At 37.0% G+C, this 18,271-nt stretch overlaps 1 protein-coding gene across 2 annotated transcripts in view; it reads right to left on the bottom strand.

The window, feature by feature from the left end:
* Nucleotides 1–1,753: 1,753 nt before the first annotated feature.
* The window catches only part of nek10 (NIMA-related kinase 10), a 239,310-nt gene continuing 222,792 nt past the window's right edge, over nt 1,754–18,271 (bottom strand). For both annotated transcript variants that reach the window (XM_048523358.2, XM_048523368.2), the window contains 3 exons: nt 9,867–9,919; nt 9,512–9,573; nt 1,754–3,800 (listed from right to left, as the gene is read on the bottom strand). In XM_048523358.2, coding sequence (XP_048379315.1) covers nt 3,749–3,800; nt 9,512–9,573; nt 9,867–9,919 — 167 coding nt within the window. In that variant the 3' untranslated portion in view covers nt 1,754–3,748. The remainder of the gene's footprint in view (nt 3,801–9,511; nt 9,574–9,866; nt 9,920–18,271) is intronic.

The raw sequence follows: 18,271 nt of genomic DNA, 5'->3' as shown, positions 1-18,271 counted from the left end.
TGAAATATAGGAGGGAATGGCAATGACGAATGGTATGAAAGAGGAATGGAGGCCAGAAGTGGATCAGTGATGATCGTATTGAAAGTGGCACAGCCACCAGGCGCTGAATGGCATATTCCTCTTCTTATTTCATATGGTTGTGATGTTTCTATGTAAAATCAATGCCAATAGTGTAATCTCAATGTGATTTTGAAATGATATGATGGATTATTCCTGCATTGTACGTAAATATTAAAATGTACTTCTGTTGCAAATATTAATAACACATCTTTGATTATCCAATTACCAGTGAGTTTAATTTTAACTTTAATGTTGCTATGACATAAATGTGGAGCCCATTCAGCTTGTTTTCGGAATTTAAACAGCGCCTCCTCTGTTTTTCCTACATTACTCAACATTACTAATGCTGACAGTGCCACAAGTTACGGTTATGGCTATGGGTAAATTGAGAAATCCAAACCTCAAAAATGTGTCATTCCTATCTACCAAGAGCAATGTCAGCATGCTATCATGCATTTTTTAAAACTGTCCATGAAGACTTTTGAGCTTCAGCCTCATTCAAATTCAGAACATTTCAATAATTTAATAATTCAAGACTGGCTTGCTGAGTTCTTTTTATACCTCTGCAACCCAAGAAAATCCAAGTTACTAATTACTTTCTTCTTAAAATTTTAATTCATAATGTAGTGAGTTAAAATAGACTTAATTCATACATCACACATAGCAGTTAAACTGTCAAATTTCTCCAAACTCAAACAGCAAAACCGCAGCTTAAATTAACTGCAGATTAAAGTTTAATTAAGATTCCATTCACTTAGACCATTTTACAGCTCCAGGGGGTGAATATGCCATTACTTCAGCTTTTGGCTTGTCTTAAATGTATTTGTTCTGATGGCATTCTCTATAATAGTATGCTGGTAAAATTAGCAGCTAGTTAGCAAGAGTAAGATCAGTAAAATAGACTATAGGGTTGAATGGTATAACATTAAACTTTCTGTTGTAAGAAGATGCAAATTGTGATTCAAATCATTAAAGGAACAGGCAATTGAACCCTGATCCTATGTTTGCGATTGCCATAAATTCTAAAACTTGAAAACACAAGCTTAAGCTTCAAAAAAGGAAGGTACATGAAAACTTTAGCTTGATATTTTCTTAGAATGCAAACTTGGCCAATACATAGGATTCCACCAACTAGAACATTGTATAAGATAATGGTCCTGAAAGAGTTAAGACTGAAGTTGCATGAGCTTCATCCAACCTAATGGGATCACATAATCTTTGGGTGAAGAAACAGCTATCATGGCACAAAGTCCCAATGGAAACATATGTATCATACCTAGCTCTTGATAGTTGTGATCATGCCTAACTAGTTATGATGAATTATGCATATTGACATCATGCAGTATACATATAGCTAGTAATTGTAATAAATTAAAGGAATATATGTAAAGTAAAACATGATTTTCATAGAATTTGCAGGTACAGGAGAAATATGGTACAAGTTAATATAAATCATAGAAATTTTATTTTCATATCTTATAGTTTAAATGTCAGCTTGAGTATTTGCTTTAATTCATCTCTAATTAAAAATTTAAATTATGTTAAACAGCAAATGTTCATTATAGATTTTATTTTAAACATTCAGTACAATATAGAGAATTTTTAAGTATAACAAAAATAGAACATATCAACTTCTGTAAATGTCTCTTAACATATTATTGTACAGGTTGCAAATATGAACAGAAACCTATTTTTAAATACACTTAATCACTCAATTTGCACAGCACAAGTGAGCAATATTTAAATTGTATGTTTAAATAAAAATGTATTTCCTTAAAGATCCACTTAAGTGTAATACCATGCCATTATTGTTACATGAACAATCAAAAAGTTAATAATGACACGTAGCAAGTTCTTTCTTGCTGCTTAAAGTGACGTACCTGAGTCACAATTTTCAAGGTAGACTCAAATCCCAGCAAGCATTAGACTTTGGAGAATTGACAAAAATTGTTTATGATGACTGTGTTACAGTAATCACAGGTTTTGGAATCTATAAGTGACTTTTGTGCATTAGTAATAATGGTAGATTCACAATGAAGTGCAACTTACTAAGAAAATAAGTCACATATGAGCATACATTACTGATGAACAGTAATATCAGTGCACCCTATGATGTGAGCTCAATCCATCTAACAGTATAACAAAGTAGGAAAGTTTTTTGAAAAGACTTCTACTTTTGAACAGTGTTTGAATTATTTTTGGTTGTAATAACTTTAGGAGACAGTCATCAACTATTGGGACTTTCCTTATGAATGAAGGCACAGCCACTGTTTGTACTGGTTTTACATTTGATCCAACATTTGCAGTTACATTATAGAGTAAATACTGTAACATGTCAGAAAATTATAGAAGCAGTCCCTTTTTTCTCAAAACATATTGTCTTACATTTTGATAAATGTGCTGACGCTTTCAGATAAACTATAAAGAAATAGTTGATGCTTATATACATTGAAACCATTCATTGTATATGCTATGGCAGGTTCTTATTAGGCAGCAACATAACAAGACTTTAATAACACAAATAAATGAGGCTGACAATCTATTAATAAAGCAGGAGATAAATAGAAAATGAAAAATTTTAACATTTTTCATTCTTAAATAGAAATATCAGTTGCAGTCTTTTCTTTCCTAGTTTAGGAAAAAATATATAATTATAATGTTGCAATATTGGTCAGTTTTGGTCGTACACATTGATTATCTAACCATATTTGTGGAAACTTGATGTTCTTATTTAGCTATCCTTTTATTCTTCACTGAAAAGATTTCAATACAGCTAATTTTAATACATTTTCCCTTAGTACAATGGCTGGGAACTTTTCTTTGAACAAATTGCTAGTGTCTTGCTCTCTTTACGCTGCAAGGGAAGTTGTTACAGCTTTTAAACACAAAATATGACCACTCCTTTCATGAGGAATTCATTATCTCAAAATATTGAAGGTCGATTTGAAAAAAATCAATTACTTGCATATGTATTATATGGACAAACAGGAAACATTGACTAGATCGTTGGTGGTTTTGAATCGGCAGAACTTATCTAAACCATGCCTTGTGCTGCATTTCCTGCATAAATAGTCTCACATCTTATTAATAATTTTACACACAAGCATAAAAATCATGTCAATAATGTGCTTATTAAACTAAATAGATAATAGATGTTGCTTATGGCTAAACATGATGATAATCAATCTCCTAAGATGGATCCTCATAGTTTTCTCGATTGTTTCACTTAAAGCCAGTGTAATGAACTGTAAAAAAATCATTCTTTATATTGATTATTGAGTCTGTTAAGAAATTCAAGCAAAAGGTTATGAGAACAAACAGCATTATTCAGCTATGACATCAATGCTAGTCTGAGCTCATTTTCACAATATTTTGTATCAAATCAATGTTAACCTTGCCAAATTGAATAAACTTCACAAATCACATTAATAACTGAATCCAATTCTTAAGCATTTTAAACGATGAAAACAGAAATCACTTTGAAGCAATTCAGTTTGCTGAAAACATAAAATATTGGATAGGAAATATGTATGATGTACACTGCATCGTATTTGTGAATGTAATACCTCCTATTCATATATATTTAACAGTTCAATGTGCTTTTCAAGTGATGAATGCATATTCCTTCCTACAATCCTGTGCGCAGGCAGTTCTGTTGATGAATTTTTATGAAGATCTGAAAAGAAGACTATCGGCGTGCAGTCAAATGGTTCTTCATTGCCCATGGATAAGTGTAATTCCTGCAACAAAAATATTGAGACAATTGCTGCAGATCTAGCAGAAAGGTGGAACAAAAGCAAGGTTGCTGGAAAAGCTCAGCAGGTCTGGCAACATTGGTGAAGGAAAAAACAGAGTTAACGTTTTGGGTTTAGTGACCCTTCCTCAGAACTGCAGATGATGGGTTGTTATCATTAATGTTTCATGGAATCTTAAATGGTTGCAGAACAGAAGAAGGCCAACTGACCATCAGAACTGTATTAGCTCCACAAGAACAAATCATCTAGTCCCACTCCATGGGTTATTTTACCTCTGTAGCCCTGCAGTTTTGTTTCCTTCAGGTAATTTTTAACTCTTCTGTCAAAGAACAGTTTCTTATTATCTACAGTGTCCAAATTTTAAATTCTTCATTAAATCTCCTTTTAATATGCTCTTTTCAAATAGAACCGGCCAATTCCATCCTTGTAGCAGAAGTTTTTAATCTCTGGGAATAATCATTCTTATGAATCTGTTCTACAACCTCTCTAATACCTTCATAGCCTTCCTAATGTATGCATCCAGAACTGGGCACAGTATGCCAGTTGAGGTTGATAAAACCAGGTTTCATCACAAGCTCCTTGCATTTGTATTCTATGCTTCTATTTATAAAGCCCAAATTACTTTATTAATCATGTTCAGTCTTGTCACATTCAATTAACACATTCAGAGACCTCTGTTCCTATATGTTTTTTAGATGTATGTACAGTCTATTTTATATTGTCTCTCTTTGTCCTTATTAAAATGCATTTGTCCAGGCTTTTCTGCAGTAAATTTCAGTTGTCATTTGCCAGATTATTCCATTAACCTGGTTAATTCCTCTTAAAGTTATTCACTATTCTCCTCACAATTCGCAGTACTTTCAAATTTTGTGTCATTCACAAATTTTGAAATGGCGCCCCGTACCTTCAAGAACAGGCCATTACTGCAGACCAAGAAAATTAACAATCCTAACAAGCAACTCTGGGGAACTTCAACATGTACCTTCCTCCATTTTGAAAACCAGCTATTAATAGCTAACTATTAGCCTTTGTTTCTTGTCACACAGCCAATTTCATATCCATGCTGTCACTTTCCCTTTCCATTCCATAGGCTTATCCATTATTGTTAAAACATTTACTGACACACTCTGTCTTGAGCGCATGTGCGCGCGCACGCACACACACACACACACACACACACGTGTGCACACATGTACACATAGATCAATGGAGTGAATTTGCAGATATATTCTTTTTTGTTCAAAAAGCACACAATTTGGGGAGAGTCAGTCAATAGGGAATTTTATAAAATCCTACTTTGGGAATAAAACCAGTCTGTCTCCAGGTTAAAACACAGCCAGATTCTAAACAAGGTCTCACTCCTAACGTGCATTGTCTGACCTGAGACGTCACCTCTTGTATACAGTGATAAAACCTTTTTGTAATCTCAGGGCAGTGACTTGAAAGAAATTCGGAGATTTGCATTTTAATCAATAACATCATGCATCTCCTTTCTAACTGATTAAAGATTTAACAGGAGGGAGTCAGCCAGTCATTTTAGGTTCATTCAATATATTCACATCAGTTTTATGCTTGTTTGATCTTTTACTTATAAATTTTGTGTCTTGATACCTCCTCTTTCACTACATCTGAGGAAGGAGCAACACTTTGAAAGTTAGCGTTTTCAATTAAACCTGTTGGACTATAACCTGTAGTCACGTGATTTTTGATCTCGTCTAACCCAGTCCAACAGCAGCACCTCCACATACAAATTTGTTCCTCTATACCTTTCCCACTGGATGATGGTCTGTAGAATACACCCACCAGTGTAATGGTAAATCTATCATTTGTTAGCCCAAACCAAATAACTTCTGTCCTTGACCTCTTTCATTTTCTTCAGCATGACAATGCTCTCCTTAATCAGCACCATTAACCATTTTTTAAATTTTTCCTTAACAACTTGTATTCAGTATATTTAGTATCCAGTCCTGATCTTTATAGTTGCTAGAGGAAACCAGGTACTATATGTATTTAATCTTTACAAACAATTGAAAAATTCTTTGAAACAGATGGATACTAATTTCAGAACTGTCCAATTGTGCTATTGCAATGAACTTTGGTGTTTTTGTTTTGTCTAATCATAAATTTAAATAATAATATAATCCATGGGTGTAATAATATATCCCCATACTATCTAAACTGGATATTTTACCCTGCACATTTGTCCTTACAGGTATTTTTCTGTTCATTTCGTAAGTGAACTGATTAATACGTTGTGAAATGAAACTGGTTCATAATGTAAGCTGCTTAATTTACATCAAGTGGTATGCAGAATAAAAGCTGTAACAAGGTCTCAATGACTTCATCTTTAATTTCATCTTCAGGAAAAGAAAAATTAGCAACCCTCACTGGTTGTACTTTTGTTCTGTTCTCATGTTTGGATGATGCTGGTACAGCTGCATTTGTTGACTATCCCTAATTGCATTGCAAATGTTCTCCTTAAATGATCAAAGCCCTTATTGTGATTGTGCTGTCACGGTGATGCTAATAAGGAAAGTCTTAGCTAATGAACCAGCAATTATAAACGGAACAAATTTAAAAATGTAAGCAAGTATTGTACATAACCAGAAAGGGAGCTTGGAGGTGCTTGTTCTCCTACACGCTTGCTATAATCATTGTGTTCTAAAATATAGAGAGGGTGCTGCCACTGTTGAGACCTTAGTGAGTTATTGCAATGCCTTGTATACGAATATATGAACAAGGAGCAGGAATGGCCTCTTAGGCTTTTCTATCCTGTTAACCAATTAATTAGATCATGATCTAATTAGTTAGATCTTATTGTACCCTCAAGTCCACATTTCTCCCTACCTTGATAATCTTTCAATTCCTTGCTTAACAAGAATCAATTCAAACCCACCTCGAAAATATTTAAAGCTTTTGCTTTTATCACCTTTTCAGGAAGGAAGTTCCAAAGATGCACAATCCTCTGAGAAAAGATGTCACCTAATTTCTTTTTTGAGTTGGGTGATGTCTTATTTTGAAACAGTGACCCAAAGTTCTAGATTGTCCTCAAATGAGGAAACATTCTGTCCACATCTATCCTTGTAAGACTCTTCAAGATCTTAAACATTTCAATCAAGTCACCTCTTGTTCTTCTAAACTTCAGCAGATATAAACATAGTTTGTCTAGCCTTGCCTCACAAGACAATGCACATATTTCAGGTACTAGTGCAGTAAACTATTTCTGAACTGCATTTAGTATATTGATATTGCCTTAAATATTTTAAAAATGTGATCAATACTGTACACAGTACTCCAGATGTGGTCTTAGTGTGACCTGTACAACTGAAGTGTTATTTCCCTACTTTTGTATTGAATTTTCCTTGCGATATATAACATTCCATTGGCTTCCCTTATTACTTGCTGCACCAGTGTACTAACTTGTTGCTATTCTTGTAGGAGGACCCAGATACGTTTGCAACTCAAAGCTCTGCAATTTTTTACCATTCAGATAACACGTTCTTTTTTATTCTTCCGGCCATAATGGACACTTCCCCATTTTCCCAAGATACTCTGCTTATAAGATATCTGTCCTCACTTAATTTTTCAATATCTCTTTGTAACCACCTTATGTCCTCTTCACAATTTATGCTCTTATCTAACTTTGAGATATCAGAAAATTTGGTAACCACATATTCCATTCCTTAATCAAAGCAGAACTATTTGATCCCTTGAGCCCACTCTGCCATTCAATAAGATCATGCTGATCTGGTTATGTTTTGAATTCCACATTTTTATCTACCTCCTATGATTCACCTGCCTAACAAGAATCTACCTGCCTTTACCTAAAAATGTTTAATCATTGCTTTCTGAGATGGTGACTTCTAAAGTCAAAGTTTCAAAGAAACTCTCTTCATCCCTGTCTTAGAGGGTTGATCCCTAATTTTTAAATGGTGGCCTGAATTCTGAATAAACCAACAAAAGGAAACATCTTTCCCATGTTCCACCTGGTCAAGACTGTTCCGGATCTTACATACCTCAATCAAATACTTGATTAATCACTCTTCTGAACAATGGAAGCAAGCCCAGTGTGCCCAACCTTCCCACATAAGACAGGTGTCAATCTAATAAAATTCATTGAACACATTTACATTGTTCTTTAAATAAGAAAACAAAAACTCTAGATGTGGTTTCACTAATGCTCTATATAAATGAAGGATAACATTGTTACTTTTATAAAATCAAAATACCATGAATACAAGAGTTGAGAAATAAAAACAGAAACTGCAAGAGAAACTCAGCAGGCCTGTGAAGCGTAAACAGGGTTAATGTTTTGATTTCAGAGCAGTTCGGAAGAAAACTTATTGGACTCAAAGCCCTTAACTTTGTTTCTTTTTCTAAAGACACTGTCAGACCTGCTGAGTTCTCTAGTACTTTCTGTTTTATCTTTAATGTTCATTTCCTTGTATAATAAAGAATAACATCCCATTTGCCTTCCTAATTACTTGCTTTATCTGCATACTAAATTTCGTGACTCATGAAGCAGAAAACCTAGATTTCTCTGCAGCTTTGAATTCTGCATTCATTTTCATTTAAGCAATATGTTGCTGTTTTCTCTTTCCTGGCAAAGCTAATAACTTCTCATTTTCTCACATTATACTTCATCTCGCAGATTTTTGACCACTCATTCAGGCTATCTACAAGCATCTGTATTTTCTTCATATTGACTTTGCTACCTGTGTTATCTTCAAATTTGACCACTGTGCCTTCATTTCCCTCATCTAAGTCATTGTTTTAAATTGTAAAAAGCCGAGACCTAAGCAGAGATTCCATTCATCACATCCCGTCAATTTTTAAAAATTCATTTATTAATACTCTGCTTTTTATATTGTTGGCTCCTGTAATTAATAGGCAGGATTTCCAGATAATATGGAGCAGTTTTGATTGAACAACATGAGAGTTTGACTTCATGAATGCATTTTTTTAAAAACAGGTTCCCTGAAGCCAGCCTGATCAAGTCAGGACAGAAACACTGCAATCCAGGCTGCAGTTGAGATTTTGAAAGATTGTGGGACAGTGTGGTTGAGGGGTTGGGGGAGACATTGGACGGAAATACGGCATGGTTGGGGAGAGACTGGGAGATAAGGAGAGAGACTGAATGCAGAGAGACGGTTACAAGAAGAGTCACGGAGCCTGGGCAAATGGGTCAGTAATTGGTCGGGGAATGAATGAGTTCAGGGAATGAGCAGTTAGCACACAAAGCGAGGAAAAGGTTGTTGCACAATGATGTCAGCGGTGGCTATTGTGGGGGAGCGGAGGTGCAGGGCAGGGTCTTGGATGGAGATTGATATAATCAATAGACAAATTAACAGGTTTGTTCTGGACAGAAGATTGCACTTTTCTTCTTTCCAGTACTCTCTTTAATGCTGCCATCCTTATATCCTTGCTTCTAAAGTCCTGAGAATACCACATAGCCGATGTGAAACCATAAAACAAACAAAATCTGAATTAGACTGCCTCATTAAAATTCTTAAATGAATGCTTCCTGCAGGCAGATTATTACCCAACTCTCAGCGGACTTCCATTAAAACCAGAAGTGTTAGATTTGAGATAGGATGGGTTCAAGTTTTACATTTTTGTTAACATATTTAGTTCCTACTTGGTCCAAAGCCACTCACTTTACTGAGTACAAGTATCTCCTTAATGGATAAACTGACCTGTTAACAGTGTTCAGGATATCGTAATAACCACTTTCAATCAGAACTTCTTCAATCATAGTCTATATACGAAACAAACAGCAAATGTATAAACAAACAAATTATATGTTAACTACTTGTCTTTCAATAATATATATTATATATGAGTGTATTTATAGGTTAAATATTTGTAACAATATTTTTTACTTAAATTCATAATGAACATTGTAGAACTAGGAGAACAGAACAGAAATTAGCCTAATTTAAGATTTTGAAACAAAACAAGCGAAGTGTAGTGTGGTAATCTTTTAAAGCTTTAACTGTTTTTAAATGTAAAGATAAATATAATTTAGCATGCATATGATGAAACGCTAACCTGCATCTGCTCATATGTTATTCCATCTTCATATTCATAGCTATATGTATTGACTAGAAAGAATAACAATAATTGTTAAACATTATGGAACTAAATTATACATTGGTTGATGGAAGAGATATCCTAGTTGCTGGCCCACTATTGCATGACTAATTAAAGTTCGACATGAAACATTAATATCTAGCTTTGTTTTAATTGCCTCAGAAACAATATGGAGGAGTAGATCACCTCCCCTTTGAGGAATTAATTTGATCTTCATTTCATTGTTTAAAGATGAGTGCCACAACAGGTGGGTAATACATTATCTGCCATACCACCACCTTGGCAATTATTTTGAAATCTTTTCTAAAGACTTTGCATCAATCCTGTATGCTAGTCCCATATATCTTTTGCTACGAAACTTGCTTGTTTCATGAACTGGTGTTCGTGGGACGTTATAGTCTCATATACCTCTGAAAAGCTTTAAGTCTATGATATCAATCTTGATTTGGTAATATCATCTGGCCTCTGAGCCAGAAAGTTGTGGGCACTGATTCTGACTTTGAGACTTAAGCACAAAGTCTGGGCCAACACTCTGATGCACCACTGAGGGAGCAGAGCACTCTCCAATGTGCCAATTCTAAGTTAAACGGAGACAACATCTATTCTATGAAAAAGAGAAAAAAGATCCTATATTCACTTCCCATGATCTAGGTGCAAAGACCACAAGGCTGAATTTGATGGTTATTCAGCTAAGTGTGAATCAGGTTGTGATTGGTGGAGTGACTCATGTCACAAGGCTGGGGGTTTTTCTCACCATATCTTATGAAACTCTCCGTGTTAGTTGATGTTTCAACCTTATGATGACTACCACTTCTAATTTCTGGCCCATCTTGCCACACATCAATCCATGGGCGCTCACCAGCTATCCTGGAACCCCTGGCACCAGCGTGATATTTAAAAGTCTCCTGTGTACCAGTACAAACACTGCCAGACTGCATTGCCCTGCATGGTCCCGGACATGGCAGACAGGGGGAATTAGGAGCCTGGGTTACGGGAGTAGTGCTAGAGTTCTTGCTGTTTTGGGTGGTGCACAAGTGGGACTTCCTCTTTCCTAGGATCAGTGCAGGAGGCTGCACTACCATATCACGCCAACGAGTTCCAATGTTGCCACCCATATTGAAGCAGTTTCAGCGTAAGTGCCATTATCTTCACTCTGATACTTCACATTCACCCTGTCTTTGTTCATGTACCCACTCTATCACTCTCATTATTGCACACAATATCTTCCCCCCACAACCTTACCTGCCCCAAATTGTGACACTGCTCATCCTGTACGTCCTCTGTGCTGCTTACTCACTCAGGAAACCCTCCCACCTGTACCAACAATAGTACCTGTGCTATTCACTTTCATCTTCTGTAATAGCTGCCTCTCTCTTACTTCAGGAGCTGAACATCCCACACTAAAGCAGAAAGTATCAAAACAGATGGTGGGCTGCTTGCCATTTGATTTTTCAATTGGTATATGGGAAGGATCCTGATTTTGATCAACCAAGGAGGACCTTAACTGGCATCAGAGGCTGTCCTTGATTTACTGTGCCAGGATCACCTAGGTGAGGGCTGAATCCCTTGACTTGACTGAGACCTGCTGACAACCATGGCAAGTTTCCTGGTTTTGTACCCGTGCTAAGTGACATGGCAATACAGCAGTAATCTAAGCTTGGTATTTCCAGTTGAGGGGAAATATTCAAAAAGGCAATGAAGAGATGCTGTGAGCATGCAGGAAGGCTCAGACTGAATCAGCACAATGATGCAGCCTGGTCCAATCCATGAGAGCAGGGAAAGAAGTTGACTGGTGAACAGGAGTGGAGACCATTTCTAATCTTTAAACTAAAAGTAAGATCTTACTTCACTAAGTTTGTATTTGGGTCTTAAGTATTTTTCTTCACTCTTTAAAAAAAACTGGTTAAGGATAAGATTGAGATTGTTTTTAATAACAAAATTAATTCCAGTGAGCACGAACAGGAGGGAATCAAAAGTAATTAATTAATTAAATAAGCCAAATGTGATAGTGATGGCAGGATGGCTGATGTGTTTGTTCCTGCAACATGTGGAAACTACTGGACACCAAAGTGACCCAGAATAAACACATCTATGGCAAGTGTTTGCAGCTTGAGGAACTTCGGATCCAAATTGAGGAGCTGAAGTCTAAGCTACACACATTGTGCCACACCGGAGAAGGGGAAAATTACCTTAACACTTTGCTTCAGGTGGAAGTCATGCCCCTCAGACTGGGTAACTCACATTTGATCTGTGATTAGGGATAGGAGAGTGTTATTGCACACTGTGGCTGTAGGGAGCTTGATTTGAAAATCCTGAGCCCCTGCAACTGCCCAATAGTTACAAGGTTACAGCAAGCTACAAGAACAGACCATGGCATGACAGTACAGGCAGTCATTCAAGTCAGGGGAGGAAATGTGATCCTAGTAGTCATAGGAGACAGAATAAATAGGGGAATAGACACTGTTTTCTGTAGTCATGAGTAGGAGTCCCAAAGGCTGTGTTCCCTGCCAAGTGCCAGGTGTAAGGACATCTCCTTGGGGCTGGAGAAGAACTTGGAGCGACAGGCAAGAGATCCAATTGCCATTATCTACATTAGTAATAATAACATTGATCACGTTAGAAAGGTCGTTCTGCACAAAATATTTGAGCGGTTAGGAGCTAAATCAGCAATCAGAACCTCCAAAGTAGTAATCTAGATTACTATCTGAGACATGGTCATACTGGTAAAGGGAAAATGAAATCAAGCAGTTAAATGCGTGGTTCAAAGTGTGGTGTGGATGGAATGGTTTTCAGTTTAAGGGGTCCTGGTACAAGTTTTGGGTGTAGCTGTTCGGTCAGATGTGCTTCTTTTGAATTGTGGGAACGTTGAAACCAGTGTCGTGTCAGATTGAATGACTAGGGCTGTTAAGAGAGCTTAAAACATTTAGAGAGTGGGGGAAGTCTTGTGAGAGGGGAAATGAAGGTTTTAAAGTAAATTGATGTGATCACATTAAAGGTCAGCTATTGGATACTGACAGGAAGGGACAGATTACACAAACCTGAAAAATTGCAACAGTGTCAAAATAGTAAAAAATTATAAAAAGACAAAATGAGTAGTGCTTTATTTGAACGTACATAGTATTTAGTACAAATTAAATTAACTAACAGCACACATAGAAGCTAATGGGTGTGAATTTACAGCCATTACAGAAATTTGGTTGTAAAGAGATCAAAGCTAGGAACTAAATATTTAGGGATATGTGATTTTTCTGAAGGACAGACAGGAAGGAAGTGCTGTTGCGATAGCATTGACAGAATGGGATAGAATAAATATGATAGCAAGAAATGATTTGGATTGGAAGATGTAGATGTGATTGGAGGTAAGAAATAACAAGGGGTAGAAGATGCTGGTGGGAGTAACCTAGAGGACCGTGACAGTAGTTAAACAGTAGAACAGTGAATATATCAGATACTAATGAGGGCATATAAAAAAGTCAGTATTATTCACGGGTGTCTTTAGTCTTTATGTGGATTGGGAAAGTCAAATTGGCAGAGGCAGCTATGAGGAAGCATTCATGGAATGTATACAGGACAATTTCCTGGAATAATATGGATTCAATCAGGGATGGGGCTGTTTTGGATATTCTGATATAGAATTCGGCAGGGTTAATGAATGACCTCAGAGTTAAAGAATTTCTTGGAAATAGTGACCATAGCATTTTAGAATTTAGCTTTCAGTTCGAAAGACAAAAACTTGGGTCAGAAGCAATGGTGCACACCATAAGGGTAATTACATAGGGATGAGGGAACATGTAGCTGCGGTAGACTAGGAAAGGGGTTTAGCAGACAAGATAGTTGAAGCAGAACGGCAGATGATTAAGAACATAGTTCATGGCTCACAAGAGGTAAGTCAACCATGGTTAATCAGGGAAGTTAAGGATAGCATTAAATTGAAAGCAGAAATACACAATGTGGCAAAGATTAACAGTAAGCGAGACTATTGGGAAAATTTTATGATCAACAAAAGCTGACCCAAAGAAATTAAATATGAAGAAAATGAACTTGAGGGTAAATTTGCAAGCAATATCAAGACAGAAAGCAAAGCTTCTTTAAACATATAAAAAGAAAAAGAGAGGCCATAATGATCATATGCCCCTCAAAGAACGAGGCTGTGGAAATAATGATGATAGGGAACAGAAAATGGAAGCAGAGTCTGCACAGTAGAGTACACTAATAGCATTCCAAATATAATAAATAATAGGGAGGTAAAACAGAGACAGGAAATAAATACACATAAGAGAAACAGTACAAGGAAACTAATGGGGGTAAAGTCCAAAAAGTCTCCTGAACCTGACAGGATGATCCTAGGATATCAAAGGAGTAGGTACAGTGATAGTGGATGCACTGGTAGTAACCTTCCAAGAAGACTTACATCCAGGAAGATGGCGTAGAATTAGAAAATGCTGGTCACAGGCCTCCAGTCTGAAAAGCAACCCTCCAACACCACACACCGTCTTCTACCTCTCATCCAGTTCTGTATCCAGATAGCTAGTTCTCCCTCTATTCCATGTGATATAACCCCGCTAACCAGTCTACTATGTGCAATCTTGTCAAACATCTTACTGCAGTACTTATAGACTATGTTCACCACTCTTCCCCCATCAATTCTCTTTGTTACTTCTTCAAAAATCTCAATTCCCTCCAATAACTTACACACCACGGATGTCAGGCTTACCAGCCTATAGTTCCCTGTCTTTTCCTTACAATCTTTCTTAAAAAGTGGCACCGCGTTAGCCAACCTCCAGTCGTCTAGCACCTCACCTGTGGCTAACAGTGATATAACTATCTCGGCAAGGGGCCCAGCAATCACTTCCCTAGCTTCCCACAGATTTCTAGAGTACACCTGATTATGTCCTGGGGATTTATCCACCTTTATGCGAATTAAGACATCCAGCACCTCCTCCTCTGTAATATGGACATTTTTCAAGATTTCACTATTTATTTCCCCACATTCTGTATCTTCCACATCCTTCTCCACAGCAAACACTGATACAAAATACTTCCCCTATCTATTGTGGTTCCACACATAGGCGGCCTTGCTGATCTTTAAGGGACCCTATTCTCTCCCTAGTTGGTCTTTTCTCCTTAATGTATTTGTAGAATCCCTCTGGATTCTCCTTAACCCTATTTGCCAAAACTATCTCATGTTCCCTTTTGCCCTCATGATTTCCCTCTTATTATTGGAGAAGATACTTAGGGACGGGATTTACATACATTTGGAAAAGAACGGACTTATTAGGGATAGTCAACATGGCTTTCGGCTGGGGAGCTCTTGTGTTACAAATTTTATTGAGCTTTTTGAGGAAGTGATGAAGATGATTGATGAGGGTAGGACAGTGGATATTGTCTACATGAACTTTATTAAAACATTTGATAAGGTTCCACATGGTAAGCAGATCGAGAAGATTAAGTCCCATGGGATCCATGTTGAGTTAGTAAATTGGATACAAAACTGGTTTGGTCATAGAAAGCTGGATCTCATTGTGGTGGAGTGTTTGTCTGTCTCGAGGTCTGTGACCAGTGAGCGCAAGGATCAATGCTGGGAACTCTATTGTTTGTAATATGTATATAAATGATTTGGATAAAAATTTGGGTGGTCTGATTAGTAAGTTTGCAGACGATATGAAAATTGGTGGAGTTGTGGATAATGAGGAACTTTGTCAAAGTTACAACAGGATATAGATCAATTGGAAAGTTGAGCAGAGAAGTGGCAGATAGTGTTTAATCCAGACAAGTGACAGGTGATGCAGTTTGGGAGGTCAAATGCAAGAGAAAAGCATACAATAAATGGCAGGTCCTTTAGAAGCATTGATATATGGAGGGATCTTGGGGTACAAGTCCATAACTCTCTGGAAATACAAGTGGATAAGGTGGTAAAGAAGGAATACTTAGTGTGGAGCTGGAGGAACACAGCAGGCTAAGTAGCATCAGAGGAGCAGGAAAGTTGACGTTTTGGGTCCAGATCCTTCTCGGAAGACATTTCAGAGATAACAAACTGTGCTCCTGAGATGCTGCTGGGCCTGCTGTGTTCATCCAGCCTCACATTTTATTATCTTGTGTTATCTCTGACTCCAGTATCTGCAGTTCTTACTATCCCAAAGAAGGCAAACTTGCCTTCAACGGTCAGGGCATTAAGTATAAAAGCCGGGAAGTCATATTGCAACTGTATAAAACTTTGGTTATATGACATTTGGAGTATTGTGTGCATGCTAGAGGAAGAATGTGAAGGCTTTGGAGAGGTGCAAAAGAGGTTTACCAGATCTTGCACAGATTGGAGCATTTTAGCTCTCAGAAGAGCTTAGCCAAACATGGATTACTTTTGCTGGAGGATTGGAGGCTGCTACAATGTGTGTTTTGTTAACGTAAATCAGCTGTAACACGATTGATGAATAGTGGATGCTGTTTGGATAATGCCAAATTTCTGTACAGGTAGTGTGATTTTTTTATAGCGATTTCCCAATAATGTAATTTTCTATGGTGATTTTCTCTAGCGCAAGGTCACATACAAATGCAACTATTGCATTATAGGAGATATAAATATGAAAAACATAGATAGCGTATATGGTTGGAGACTTTTTCCAGGGTGGAAATGTCAAATACTAGAGGCCATAGGTTTGAGGTGAGAGGCGAATGTTTAAAGGAGATATGCGAGGCAAGTTTTTTTTTACACAAAGGGTGGTGGATGCCCGGAACATGCTGCCAGGGGAGATGGTAGAACAAACAGAATAGCAACATTTAAGAGGCATTTAGACATTTATATAAAGAGGCATGGAATAGAGGAATATGGACCAGGTGCAGACAGATAGCTTCAGCTTAGAAAGGCATCGTGGTCAGCACAGACATGATGTGCCAAAGGGTCTGTTCCTGTGCTGTACTGCCCGATGTCCTATGTTCTATAAATGCTACAAAAATGACTGATTTGGGAGTCATCATGCAAAAATCACAAAAACTGGCATACAAGTTCAGTAGGTAATAGGGAAGGCAAATGAAATATTGGTCTTTATTTTGAAAAGAATGGAGGATACAAATATGAAAGTCTTCCTAAAACTGTACAAGGTACTTGTTAGACTACATCTGGAATAGTGTGAATTGTTGTGGGCCCCTTATCTAAGAAAAAAAATGTATTCACATTGGGAGGGCAATTCAGAGAAGGTTTACTAGGATGATTCATGATATGGACGGAATGTCTTATGAGGAAAGATTGAGTAGATTGGGCCTGTACTAATTGGATTTAGAAGAATGAGAGATCTAATGGAAATATTCAAGAATTTTAGGGTGCCTAACAAAATTGATGTGAAGCGATTGTTTCCCCTTGAGGGAAAGTATAGGAGCAAAGGACATAATTTTAGAGTAAGGAGCCACCCAGTCATGCCAGAAAGCAGACCCTGAGTTAAATGAGTTACCAGTGGCAGTTCACACAGAAGCTGAGCTACAGGAGTTCTGGAATGCTAGTTCATGAAGAACAGAATTCTTATTAGAATGTGGACATACCCTCACACATCCGTGGATGAAGATTGTTCATTAGGTGGTGGTACCACCCAGATATTGTAAGAAGATATTGCAAGTAGCACATGAAATGCTTATTTAAGATTATTTAATCATTATTACTATTTGTGAGACCTCACTATGCATAAATTGACTTTTGTGTTTCCTATGAGGCAAAAGTGACTACAATTCAAATGTACTTTATCAGCTAAAATGTGCTTTGGAACAATATGAGATAATGAAAGGCACTATATAAACTCAAGTCTTTCTTTCTTACCCGTACAAGTAATAAGCCATAATAGATATTGTGAATAAACATTTAGCAACCAGGATTGTACGTAGATATAAGATCTTCTAAGAGAGTAGGAATGCATACAATCCTGCAATGCCTCACTGGGTTACCATGCTCAAAGTAAAGCCCCACTATTCCCTGAACCATCACAAAATTAAAAATGTTATCAAAGTACACAAAGACAACAATTTACCAGTCTGATAGTCTCAGGCTAACAGAAAACAAGGGCTAGGTTTCTGTACTTAACAAGAACTACTATTTATTACAAATAAATATTCAAACTACAAGTAAACAATTATGAACTATTAACATATAATTCCACCAGTTAAAATTCCAATCCCTTTCTAAAGCTCTGTACACATACATACAGGAGATACAATGGAAGGGGAGAAAAGGACTGGAGAGATATTTCACTGATATTAGTCCCCAGGATTTAATGGAGGGGTTCCTTTTGTTTCCCAAATCCTTCAGTTCTCTGAGCTTTATTTTCAGATTTTTTTCATTTCTTCGCAGGAGGGAAGGGCAGATGGTTCACAAGTTATGAAAT

Source organism: Stegostoma tigrinum, chromosome 2, assembly GCF_030684315.1.
Source record: "Stegostoma tigrinum isolate sSteTig4 chromosome 2, sSteTig4.hap1, whole genome shotgun sequence".
Classification (NCBI taxonomy): Eukaryota; Metazoa; Chordata; class Chondrichthyes; order Orectolobiformes; family Stegostomatidae; genus Stegostoma; species Stegostoma tigrinum.
Note: the sequence above shows the minus strand (reverse complement) of the source record. Positions and strands in the feature narration are given on the sequence as shown.